Consider the following 13,282-nt stretch of genomic DNA (forward strand, 5'->3'; position numbering starts at 1 on the left):
CAGCAGGGCACAAAGCAGATGAATAAGGGTAGGACTTCCGGTCTGAATGAGGGCTGAGAGCATGAATTGATGACTCTGAATTTACACATCATATAACTGAGAGAATAAAACCCTCAAGAACCAACTCCACACAGTTCATCACTGACAAAGTTTCTATCCATGACCAAACTCGACTCAGGCTCCACGGATCAGTTTTTCAACTAGAACTTGACTTTTGGATTTTGATGTCCGTCTCTGCATTGTCCAATTTTGGCCAGGATCCTGATATGCTGGTTTAGCTAGAATTTCCCATTCTTCATATCTGATCATCCTTGATATCCATTTGGTTTCCTCATTCTCTACCAGTCCCCAGCTGATGTTCTGATCACCACAATCTGCCTTCAGTAAGAATCTTGTTAAGTCAATTTAGTCAGAATTCTGCCCTTTTCTCCTGATGTTTCCTAATTATTTGCCACTCACTAACCCCACCCTGTTCCTTGGTTATAAATTCCCACTTGTTCACACTGTATTGAGAGTTCAGTCCCACTACAAGAACCCATTGCAGTGTCCCTACACCTATTCCAACAGTGCCACCCTGGAATAAATTCTTCATTATCATCTTTAATAAGTGTCATTGAGTAATTTTTTATTTAACACCGTGAGCTGCCCCCACCTTTAACCCTAAGAGGCACCTCCACAAGTCTGTTTACCTTCTGTGAGCACTGGTAACCTACACACACTTATCATCCAAGGGTTTTGCCCATCAAGCCAAGACTCAGAGAGAAAGGTCACAACCCTTCACTTTCACATCCTTGCCCTTCCTAATCTCCATTATTTGTAGGCGCTTTTTGGCATTGGGAGCAGAAATAAATCACCATCTAAAGAGGCATAAATGGGTTTAGGTGACCTGATTTGTCACAAGGGAAATTATTCAGAATATTTGAAATTCAAACCCAACACACAGAACATAGAAAGTCTAGGGGTCTAAAGGAAAACGTCCCAAAGGCACACAGTTGTATAAAGGACGTCCTTCTGCCCAACCCTTACATAAAATTCTGAGAATATTACTTTTCTGAAGAAGCAGCCAATATAATTTAATAATGGTCTGTCTTCTAACTACAAAATGAAGAAATATCTCTCTGGACATATATTTTACTTGACTTTCTGTTTCTGTTTGTTTTACATTTTGAGTTCGTCCATTTGAAATAAGGCCTGTCGTGAAACTGTTTACTTCCATTTATTTTTTTCAAGGTAGCATACAGAGGAGCACAATGGCATTTCAGTCCTTTTGAGGGGCTGTTTATGCTTAATTTCCTATCTGAGACAGTAAGTACTGCAACTATTCTGTATAACTGTAGCTCCTCTTGCTTTTAGACACAGAACTACAAAAAGAGTTGACGAAAGCTATGGCTCTTACATAATGAAAAACACGAATATAAAATATTGAAAACAATTTCAGCAGTATCATTTTTCCCTAGAAGCCCATCCAAGAAGGGCCCAGGTTCATGGGCAAGAGGCTAGAAGTTCCTGATATATAAAGACTTGGTTTCTGTTTCTTTTTCTTTCTTTATTTTATTTTCCCTTTTTCTTTTTTTTTTTTTCTTTTTTTTTTGACTCAGGTTCTCACTGTATTACCCAGTCTAGAGTGCAGTGACATGATCATACCTCACTGCAGCCTCAAACTCTTGGACTTAAGAAATCCTCCTATCTCAGTCTCCCAAGTATTTGGGACTATAAGTATGTGCCATCATGCCTGGCTATAGATATATATTTTTTTTTGGTAGAGACAAGGTTTTGCTATGTTACCCAGATAGTCTTGAACTCCTGAGCTCAAGCAATGCTCTCTCCTCAGTCTCTGAAAGTGTAAAGATTACAGGCATGAGCCACCATGCCTGGCCTAAAGACTTATTTTCTGTCTCCTTTTGTCTTTTATTTCTGCTTTTCTTCTCCAGATCAAGTCTAGACATAGCACTTTATAAGTGTTATTAAAACTCAGCAGGTGAGAGAAGAAAGACACACATCATAGACCTGTATTTTACCAACATGAACTCCTGAGTCTGTTGTTATGCCAAGTTTCATACCTACAGAGATTGTGGTTACAGGGATGAAGGTGTCAGGAATCATGGGTCCAGGTTATCCAAGAGTGGGTCTATCTTAAGTAGCACCTTAACTAACAAAACCATTCTCCAATATATTACCCTCTTCGGTCTTCAAAGTGCTTACCACCACCTAAAATTATTTTCAATTGCTGTTTATTTTTTCTTGTTAAATGTCTGTATCCCTAAGAAGAATATAAGCTACATGAGAGGAGAAACTTTCGGCTACAACATCCTCTGTTATATCCTCAGCATTTAGAACAACACATAGAACCCAGGAAGAAATCATAAAACATTTGAATGAATGAATGGACGGGTCCAAACTGAGGGTCAGAGACATTTTCTTGAGATTTTTAAACCTATATTTTAATAAGTGTGTAGCTTATTACAGATATTTGAGGAGCTGTGTGCCAAACCTAACAATACCTCTGATAGGAATGTTTCTAAAATGCACAATTGTTACTATATTCCTGGTATGTCATTTTTCACAGGTTTCAAAATGTGTCATAAAATATTATTGGGTCAGGGACCATGCAGTCCACTAGATGGTTGAGAATGATTTATCTCCTTGATTTCAAACTACTGAAGAATGATTGCAGGAAGAAAGCCAGTTCTTATCTCTGAGTTTACAGAATGTGAAAGATAAAAGGGACCTTGAAGTTCATTTAGTCCAGATTCATTCTTAATTTAAAAACCCATTCTATACCACCAGTGACATGGTTATCTGACCTTGACTTTAATATTTTTAGTGATGAGACACCATTATTTTACAAGATAACCTGTCTCACAATTGGACAAATTTTGATGAGCAGGGTCTTCCTTCTATTGATTCAAAGTTTCCTTCCTGTAACTTTTAGTCCTTGGAGCAACAACAAGTCTTGTTCCTGTTCTGAATTATGAACTTTGAAATTTCTGAAGACTTCTGCACTATCTCCCCTCAGTGCTCTCAACTTCAGAATAAACATCCCAAATATCTCCAGCTGTTCCTCACTTATTTCTCTTTCTAGGCTCCTCATCTTCCTACTGTATGATCTCTGGACACACCACAATTAGGAAACAAATGCTCTCCAGGAAAAAGTGGAATTACATTTTATTTTTAATTAAGGATTTAATCGTGCTTATGCTATAAAATTACTAAATGATCCCCTTTTGCAAGTGAACTATGCATATAATTACATACTCTATTATTACCAATATTAGCATATGTTATTAATTGTAAAAGACAAAAACAGATGATTTTGATATAAAGAAACACCATCTCAGCCAGAAGTGTATAAAGCCAGAGTCTAAAGAACACCTCATAACTAACAATGCCAGCTTACTATTGAAAGTCTTTTAATGAAAATATTTCAAAAGTTCAAAATAATCTGGGCTATCAATTTGCACATGCACAAGGCTGTGGCTTCTTTCAATATTAAAATTCATGAAACAGGCAACTATAGACATCATGAAAATAAAATATCCCTTTATAAAGTAGGACAATTGGTGAAAACAATCTAAGACAAACTAGTAAAAATGAATTGCATTTTTACAACAAGAAAATTACATTAAATGTTCAGTGCAATATTTTTCAGTTAAATAAAGTAACACTAAAAAGAATCTGTCTCTAGTCAGACTTTGTGGGAAGAGCTGGTAAACTGGTTCATATTTTACCATTCTCATTATAAATATTAGTTATAATCAGTATTAGTCACAAAGATAGAAATTATTATACTACGATATTATAGCACAATGATTTTATGTATTGAATTGCAACTGCCAAAAACCAGCAAATGGGTTAAAACCTTGCTAGGAAAGTTGACGGGATTGAACTCATATGTCTACACTTATATTCTACACTTATATTTTAACCATCTGTCCTTTTAATGCCTAATGGTGAGTTACAATATTTTTGAACATCAACAATTATGTTTGTATTTAACACTGTCTCAGAAATATTAAGACTGTTTTCTGTTTTATGCAATGAACAGGAGGACTATGTTGGATTAATTAGTTGACTTCTATCGATACTGGCCAATGTTTAGCTTTCAACCAGAACAAAAGGAGTAGGATGGGAACCCGGAGACATTGGGTCAAAATTTTTTGTTTAATAAACTACACCTTATATATTCCTTTTGAGTCAAAACCAAATGTTGCTAAATGTAGTATGTTTAAAATAATAACATCTAAACATGATGCTTCTCAGTAGTATGCGACATAACAAAAAGTATTTTGATCATTTTTTTAAATAAACAACCTAAATTATTCAGTTGTTTTAATAATTCTTGTGATGGATTGAATTGTGTCTTCCCAAAATTCTTAAGTTAAAGGAACAATACCTCAGAAAGGGATCTTATTTGAAAATAGAGTTGTTGTTGATGTAAGTAAAAAAAGGTCAAATTGAAGAAAAGGGGTGCCCCAATATAATATGACTGGTATTCTTATAAAAAGGGGAAATTTAGAGACACATATGAAGGAGGATTTAAAAAAAAAAAAAAAGAAGGGAACTACTTTTTGGAGGGCAGGCCCCTTATAGTACAGACTTCCCCAGCTACATAAGTGTTCTTGGAATCCATGGGCATCAGTGTACTAGCTAGCATTGTGGTGAGAGTCTGCATTTGGCTTCAGCGAGTATTTTTTTTTTTTTTTAAGATTCTTTCTATGCATTTGCCCATTTCTTGATGGGTGATTTATGAGCGCACCTGCCCACACTGTGCTGAGTGTTCAGCAGTTTTTGACACAAAACTGCATAAACCCCATGCCCCATTGTCCCTATTTACCCGATCATACATTAAGCAACTTTTCTGTTGTTTCCTGAAATGAAAAAAGCCCTCACAAGGAAATGTTTTGATAACTGGAAGAGGTAAAACACAAAATGGCAAAAGCACTAAAAGGCATCAAAATTGACTAGTTTAAAAACACAAGCATTTCAATAGGTATATTGCATCGAACGGAGAGTACATTGAAGGTGACTAAAGTTGAAACATGTATGAATAAACAGACAATTTTTTATAACTAAATTCCTGGATTATTTGAGTCCCCCTCCTACACAAGGAGAACACCATGTGAACATGATGGCACAGACCACAGTGATCTTCAAGTCAAGGAACGGGAAACGTTGCCGGCAAACCACCAGAAGCTGGGGAGAAGCATGAAACAGATCTTTCCTCATGGCCCTCAGAAAAAACAATCCTTGATCTTGGACTTCTGGACTCCAAAACTGTGAGATGATACATTTCTGCTTTTGAAGCCCCCCAGTTTGTGGTACTTTGTTATGGGCACTCTAGCAAATGAATACAATTCTGAAACTCTTAATATTTGGCACTCTTCTTTGGGCCATGCCGTCAGGACCCAGACACTTTATTTTTGCTATCCTTAAATGCAGCATACTTTTGTCCTCTGAGATAAATTTTTTAACAGCCAAAAATTACTCATATCTAAGACATGAATACACTGGCTCATTTGTGTAGGTAATACAGCATTATTTTAATTTATAGCATCTAAACTAACTTCCAAGTATAAATTAACTGCAATTCATTTCTACAACTAACTTTGGCAGTCTAAAAGATGTTTTGAATGGTAGTATTTCTAGGAAAAAAAATGTATAACCTCCTAAGATAACCATCTTTAAATATATATACATGCATGTTTTATAAATCTTAATGTGTGTCATTTAAAATTTTCATTATTTATAGCCATACTATACATATATGTGAGGTGTATTATGAATATAACCCATATATATGAGCTTTACATATAAGTAATACAGTATGTATATATGTATGTAGGTAATTATGGTATTAATGTTAAGCCAGAAGTTTTCAACAGTATTTTATGACACAAGGAACTTGACTGGAGATGTATTTGGAGAATGATTCCCAATCCCTTAGCCTCAGCAACTTCCCTTCTCTCTAATTCACATGTGGGTTTCCTTTCTAGATCAACACTGCCCAGAAAATGTTCTATAATGAAGGAAATGTCCTATACCTGCATTGTGCAGTACAGAAGCCACTAGTCACAAGAGGCTTGTGAGCACTTGAAATGTGGCTAGTTCAACAGAGAAACTGATATTTTAATTTAACTTAATTTTAATTAAAATAGCTACATGTAGCTATTGGTTATTGGACTGGACAGTGCTGTTCTAGCTTTTAATTTGAAAACAAAATTTCACTATTAATAACGTTTCAAAAGCACCACTAAAAATGATGGAATAGAAAAATTTCTGCTAAAAATGACTAACTGATGATTCTGATCAATTCTCACAGTTATACAAGTTTCTTGGTCACGTTAGGATTGACTTTAACCCCAGTGAGCATAAAACTTAATCGGTGAACTAAAACTGACATCACTAGTCATTAGCCAGCAGGGGGAACTGAAGAGTAATACCGCAGCATTTTCTCTGGACAGTCAGGGGTTTCTTCCCCCCTTTATATGTGTCAGTACAGGAGAAGACACTCAAATAGATTATCTTCCCAGGAACTCCAAACCCTGCATTTCTGAATATCCATAACTAGCTATGTATTCTGCATGTGTCTGTTTCAAAGGATCCCTAGAAAGTGGCAACAGAAATTGGTGCTACACAATACAGTTCAAAATCCTGGTCTTTTCTTCTTTGTTTATAAAATGTGGTCCGTGGTCAGAATTTTATTGATTTTTTAGCTTATCTTGATTCTCCACATATCAGAGAAAAATGTTAAGACCCTTTAGATTTAGACAGAAAAGGAAAATGTCATTGACATGCTGTTGATTCTTTAATTAAGTTATTAGCTCTGTGCAGTGGCTTATACTTGTAATCCCAGATACTCAAGAGGCCGAGATGGGAGGATCGTTTGAGCCCAGGAATTCAAGACCAGTCTGAGCAACATAGTGAGACTCCTGTCTCTAGAAAAATAAAAATAGCTGGACACGATGGCATGTGCCTGTAAATCCCAGCTACTTGGGAGAAGGAGGGCAGGAGGATCATTTGAACCCAGGAATTCAAGGAAGCATTGAGCTATGATTACATCACTGCACTCCAGTCTGGGTGACAGAGCAAGCTCCTGTTGATCAAAATATAAAATAAAATTAAAGTTATTATAAGAAAACTTTAATCCATGATAAGTTTACCACATATGACCTTACCTCTTGATAAAGGTCGCTCAGATCTTCCTGGTGGGCCTGTCTGGAACATCCTGGGAATTCTCTGACACAGCAGGAATCTGGGGGCCAGTCCATCTCTGTCATTTCCAACCAGTCAGTGAAATACACCACTCCACAGCATTTAAACTGCAAAAGAGTCTCTGGTCAGGCTCAGAAATGACAAAAATGTTTTCTTAACTTATAGCAATTAAACCTTAGGTTTCTTAAATTTTTGTAGCCAGAGTTAAACTCACTTCTGTCATCTCCTAATGATATATGTATTTTCTATGTTGATGATAGAAATGTAGCAAAGGAACACCATGGCTAATCACTGCATGATGGAACCGTTCTGAACAACAGTGCCTGTAATACATAAAAACAAATCAGGCACAACTGAGTCTCCCTCTTCAACTGGAAGATCCTCTGCAAGTGATTATATAGCACCAGGTTTGAGACACATACTAACAAAGCAAGTAACTGACATCTTTATTGCTAAGCCTCTAACCATTAAAACTCGTTAATCAATTTGTCTATTGCTCAACAAATTCAAAAATTATATTCAAAGTGTCTGTAATCTTTGTAGAAAGATGTGTCGAAGAGAGCCCACATCACAAAGGTTATCAGACTTAGAATTCTTAACTAGTAAAACATCCAGAACTTTAAGAAATAAGCATAGGTTTATTCTAATGTTTATTCCACTGAGCAAGATTCTTGAAATAAACAATCATATTCTATAACCATAATCTTAGAGGAAATAATGTGCCTTTATCTTGAATAAACTTGGATTTAAGAACAACTGTTTTGTCTTTTTTATCTAATTTCTCCAAAGATTAGTCAAAACTTTCTCTGATTAAGGTTTAGAAATACTGCTTAAGGACATTTATATGATGAATAATTTTCTGACCTTGAGTATAATTTTCTTCCTCCTCCAGTCAGAAACAAGGAGTGTGAGCAGTCATTGAGAACTTTTCCAAGGGTGACTGGGTATGCAAATTATGTAGCCCAATAGTTCAATCCGTGTTCACGATTAACACTATCATGAAATCTACCACCATTTCAAAATTTAAAATCAATTTTGAAGAACTCTGAGCTTCTCATTGCAAAAGGAAACAAGAAAAATACCAAAAATATTTTGTGTTTTTATACTTGCCTAAATATTTAATTTTTAAACAGAAAAAATCTTGAGTACTATAAATAATGAATTACTGAAAGCTACGAGGTAATACTAAAATTTTGAGAAACTTTAAAAATGTCTTTAGCATATTTTTAAAGTTGTTCTAAAAGTCATGCGTATACTATAAAATTCACAAATTACGTCAAACATAATTTGACATCACACACTTTACATAATTCACTAGGTATTGTTTAAAAATGTAGTAATAAGACTTTACTTTCTAAAAATCACAAACTACTGAATTTAAAATTCAGTCTTTTTAAATCCTTGCACTCAAAGAAAACCATTTCTCTCCATTCCTAATGATATGAGACCTTTCTGTAAAGAACAGTTCTTGGAACAATTCACTTCTTTACAGAAGTCTTTATAGAGGTAATTAAGTTAAAATAAGGTCATTAAAGTGGGCCCTAAACTAATATGATTGATATTCTTATAAGAAGAGGATATCTAAACATAGACACATATAGAGGGAAGATAATAAGAAGAAACAAAGAGAAAATAGTCATGGACAACCCAAAAAGAGAGACCTCAGAAGAAATCATGCTTTGATTGTGGATTTCCAGCCTCCAGAGATAGAAGAAAATAAATTTCTGTTCTTTAAGCAACCCAGGCTGTGGTACTTTGTAAATGGCAGTCTTAGCAAGCTAATATAAAACGCTTTTAAGAACTCCTTCAACGTGCCCAGAAGTCTTTACCATCTCCTTTCGTGTAACATGGACTTATGATACAGAGGAGGGAACTTACCATGCAATAAATATAAAAATAAGTGTGCTATCATTTGCAATGCTTGTCCACTGTCCATCTAGGTGGAGCCCCATCAGAAAAAAACTCACTTTGTTTTTTAATCTGGATTATCATTGTCAACATCACAAATTCCAGAAAATAAAGAGCTCTGGGCAGAACCTACCCAACACAGTAGCTGAACACAGCTTACTATAAGTTCCCAAATGCTTATTTTCTCTTTGTGTTGTTTTTAGTACAAATACACAGTAAACAAACAAAGTCAGGAAGCATTTAAATAAACAGGAAATCTGTGTTACAATGATAATTTTCATCATCTCAACAATTGTTACACAGACAGCCAGGTTTGGAGATTGTCCTGGACTTGAACCTCTGCCCAAATCCAGGACAGAGTAACTGAGCAGAGCGCTGGATCGCAGAAGATACTGATTCACATATGCTCTGTGGCCCAGCACCAAGATAAATAAAAGGAAACTGAGATACTACAATCACAAGGAAACCGACTGGGAGGAAAGGTTGTTTTGAAACAAAGTCAATGGTTAACTTTAAGACACCAGATTTTAAACATCTAGATACAGTCTCCATTGGAGAAGATGGTTGGGGGCCGTTCTGTAGGGCCATCAGGTACAAAAAGCTAAAAGTATCTATACTTTTTAATGTTATTTTTACTGACCAAAGACTAAATAAGATTAAATTTACGATATCATTTGGTCTTCTCGACAACCTGAGGAGGTAGGTCCTTTTATTATCCCTATTTTAGAGGTGAGAAAACTGAAGCCTAAGAGAGTTACATAAATTATGGAAGCTCACTTAATAGTAAGTAGCATGTCTAGAATTGGAACCAAGGTCTTTCTTACTAGATTGTGCCATTGATGATATAATGACTCAAAACTTGCAAGTAAGAATAATTATTTTTAAAAATTAAAATTATGTTTAAAATACTGATAGCTCTAAAAGTAATGAAAAAAAAACCTATTCAAATAGAACTTGGATACTTATCGGGTTAACTCTCTTAAAAAGGGAACACCACAGCAGTTTAGTAAAATGGCTTTTAAGAAGTTCTCAGATATATGTAAACCGTGTGAAATGAAGGGGAAATGGTATGCATGGGAAGAAAAGCCTGACTAGCACAGCATTACTTAAGATATTTCTCAATAAAGAATTGCACTAGAGGTAATTGAATCATAGGCTTAATTTTTCAGCCCAGAGAAAATTACTAAAACCAAAATTTTAACAGCTGGTTAAAGAGTTTGCTAACTATTCCATACTCCCTACCTCAGAAATTACAGCACTTACCTCTCTTTGAAAAAAATTCCAAGCATGAGTAAGCCATCGGTATCTAGGTAAGCCATAATTTGTCATTCTGGCTTTCAAAGTGACCATGTCTGACCACTGTACTGGAACCTGAAGATAAAAAGCAAAACGTCAACAAGTATAACACACAAACACACACACTCAGACACAGATTGACAAACATATTCACAAACACAATTACTACATACACACACATACTCAGAATCTATTATACTTGACAAACATTATTTTAAATTTATATTTGTGTGTGGCCTAAATTAAGCTGATAGTTAGGAAGTATTTATTGGGCAATCTCAATGTATAGATTTTTGTGCTAAATGAGAAGGTACTTTGTATTAAGTAAAAAAAAAATGAGAAGTCACGTTAATGCTCAAGGAAATCACAAAGCAAGTAGTTAGCTGTACATCCTATGGGATACATCTGAAGAGCTCCTCTTAACAAATGATTCCTGAAGAGGAATGCCCTTCGATTTGATTGTATAATGCTGTGATGTTGTTCTTCAAGGTAACAATGATACTAAAAGGGAAAAGAATTCAGCTCAAGTCAAGCTTTATCCTAGAATAATTTTGTTAACACCTTTCCAAAAGTTGGACTTTGGAGGCATGGTAGAATTTTAGAAAGATCAGTTCTCAAATTAAAGCTTTTTTGAACTATTCTCAAGTCACCTAGTACCCAGTTGGTTACAGAATGTTTTATCATGACAGAGCTTCAGGTATGTAACACGACAGTTGGACAGAAATCTGGTTAGCAAATCAAGCTGTGTTTTTTCTACAGGGCAAGGAGCAATTGAGGTCTGCAGATCATAGTCGCATCACATACATGGTATTTAAGCAGCTCTAGGGAATATGGACACTCATCTGGTATGCAGAATAACACAGGATGGGCTTAGGGAGACAAACTTGACATTTAATAAGTGATATAAAGATTGAGCATCAAAAAGGGGGGGGGAGAAGAATATAAATAAGGCTCCAACAGAACTCAAGATTGGGATTATTTTGAAATCTTATTTTTAAAGATAGTAATATCAATAGAAGAAGTCTAAAAATTCCTGACCACAAAAATTCATTTTGTTCCTTTGCTAATTTTCTTTTTATTACTTGGCAATACTCACAACAAAAGAAAATACCCAAACACTTGGATACACAATTGTGTACCCCAAATAATGGGCTGAATGGGCATACTCTGTTTTCATATGGCTACAACAAAGTTCAGGGAACTAGTCAAAGTTCAAGTGCTCACTATAAATGATCTTTATCTCATATCCTTTGGGGCATAAAATAAATAGAAGTGAAGTAAATTATCTAGCAGTGTAAAATCTGAAAAAATATTAGTGACAGATTTCATCTAGAGAAGGAATGATGAATAAAAGGTGAGCATGTATAAAAAACAAATAATGGGGATAGAGACTGATGTCAAGTTTGATTTAGTAAATACGACAATCATTTTTTTAAAATGTTGCCTTCCAAAATAAACATAGGTTGTTTCCTCATTGTGACCACAATTAATCTGAGACCAAATGTGGCAAGAAAACAGAGGAGACCATTGAGATTCTGGCACAAAATACTGGGGATCTGGCCATAAAGTAACACATACACATTGATTGGTTCCTTGCATGGAACAACTAAACACACAAAGCCCGTTCTATGTAAAGGCTGAGTTCTGTAAAATTTGGCAGATAATAAACTTTAATGGCACTTTTCATTCACACTACTAGTGTAAAAGCAATTTTAAAAAGACAAACTGTTTTTAAAGGACTGCTTTTACATTTCACTTTTAAACAGTGCGTGCGCTATCCTGGTGATATCATGGGAAAGATTTACCAAGCAAAACAGTGATGTATGCCCTCTGCTGAAATGGCAATGCACAGTCACTTAAGGCTGCAATACTCAGAAGCTATTGTGGTCGAATTTAAAATATGTATACATTTTTATATGAAAAGAATAGACAAAAGTAGCTAAGCAAGTATAAGTTCCTTAGTTTCCTCATGTTTTTTAGAATCGTTAGAATTAAAACATTTCTTTCCAAGCACCTTAAATTCACTCATTTTGAACTTATGATATCAAATATTAGCATGACATATATTCTCTACAGTCCACTGTACAAATCCAAGAAAAAGTAAACTCATTTCTAAAAATCTTTGTAATTACCAAACAAAACACAATCAGAAGCTGAGTTAAGAGGATCAAGAACTAATGATAAGATTTAGTCCCTATCACTTGAATGTCAATGAGATAAATTTATCATTTGAAAACAGAATAAATTAAGAGAGACAATTTCTTTACCATTGAAAAACAGAAACCAAGTCCCTGGAACCAACTACTTTTCACTCCCCTAAATATACAAAATTTCCAGGAATGGAGTAAAAATATGATTCTCCAGCAAAAGAATTCCTATTCTTTTGGAAGGAAGATTTTTTTTAGAAGTTCTTAACTTTGTATTAAACATGTTAGAACTTGTCCTGATTTTTTAATTTTTTACAAACTCTCTTCTTACTGGGAGTTCTATGTTGGAAGCAAGAGTGTCTTCATGGGCACTCATGTGTGTGAGTTTGCCAAAGCACCATTTACATGTAAATCAGAGTATGCAGAATGGCCACTAGTCTGTGGTTACTACTTAGTATTCAAAACAGTCTCCCAGTACAGCAGCAGATTCACCACAGTCAAATCTTTCATCACTGCATCACTACCAGAAACGACTTCAATTTTACCACACAACGGCCAAATGACTCTTTTCTCTCTGAAACAAATAACAATAAGCCTCCCTGTCTTCTTAAGGGTTCCTACATTTTGACATGTCTCAGACTCACTAAGGAACCTGTCACAAATGCAAAAGCTCAGTCCTTGCCCCTTCCTTTCCATCTTTCCCCCATTCTGATGCCGCA

The 13,282-nt window shown here is 35.2% G+C and overlaps 1 protein-coding gene across 3 annotated transcripts in view; it reads right to left on the reverse strand.

Annotated features, from left to right (window-relative positions):
- TSPAN12 (tetraspanin 12) overlaps nucleotides 1–13,282 on the reverse strand; it is a 70,014-nt gene that overhangs the window by 13,504 nt on the left and 43,228 nt on the right. For all 3 annotated transcript variants that reach the window (XM_021710924.1, XM_008055075.2, XM_021710925.1), the window contains 2 exons: nucleotides 10,384–10,491; nucleotides 7,176–7,319 (listed from right to left, as the gene is read on the reverse strand). In XM_021710924.1, the coding sequence (XP_021566599.1) occupies nucleotides 7,176–7,319; nucleotides 10,384–10,491 (252 nt within the window). The remainder of the gene's footprint in view (nucleotides 1–7,175; nucleotides 7,320–10,383; nucleotides 10,492–13,282) is intronic.

This window comes from Carlito syrichta, unplaced genomic scaffold (genome assembly GCF_000164805.1).
Source record: "Carlito syrichta isolate Samal-C Ts95f unplaced genomic scaffold, Tarsius_syrichta-2.0.1 Scaffold301651, whole genome shotgun sequence".
NCBI lineage: Eukaryota > Metazoa > Chordata > Mammalia > Primates > Tarsiidae > Carlito > Carlito syrichta.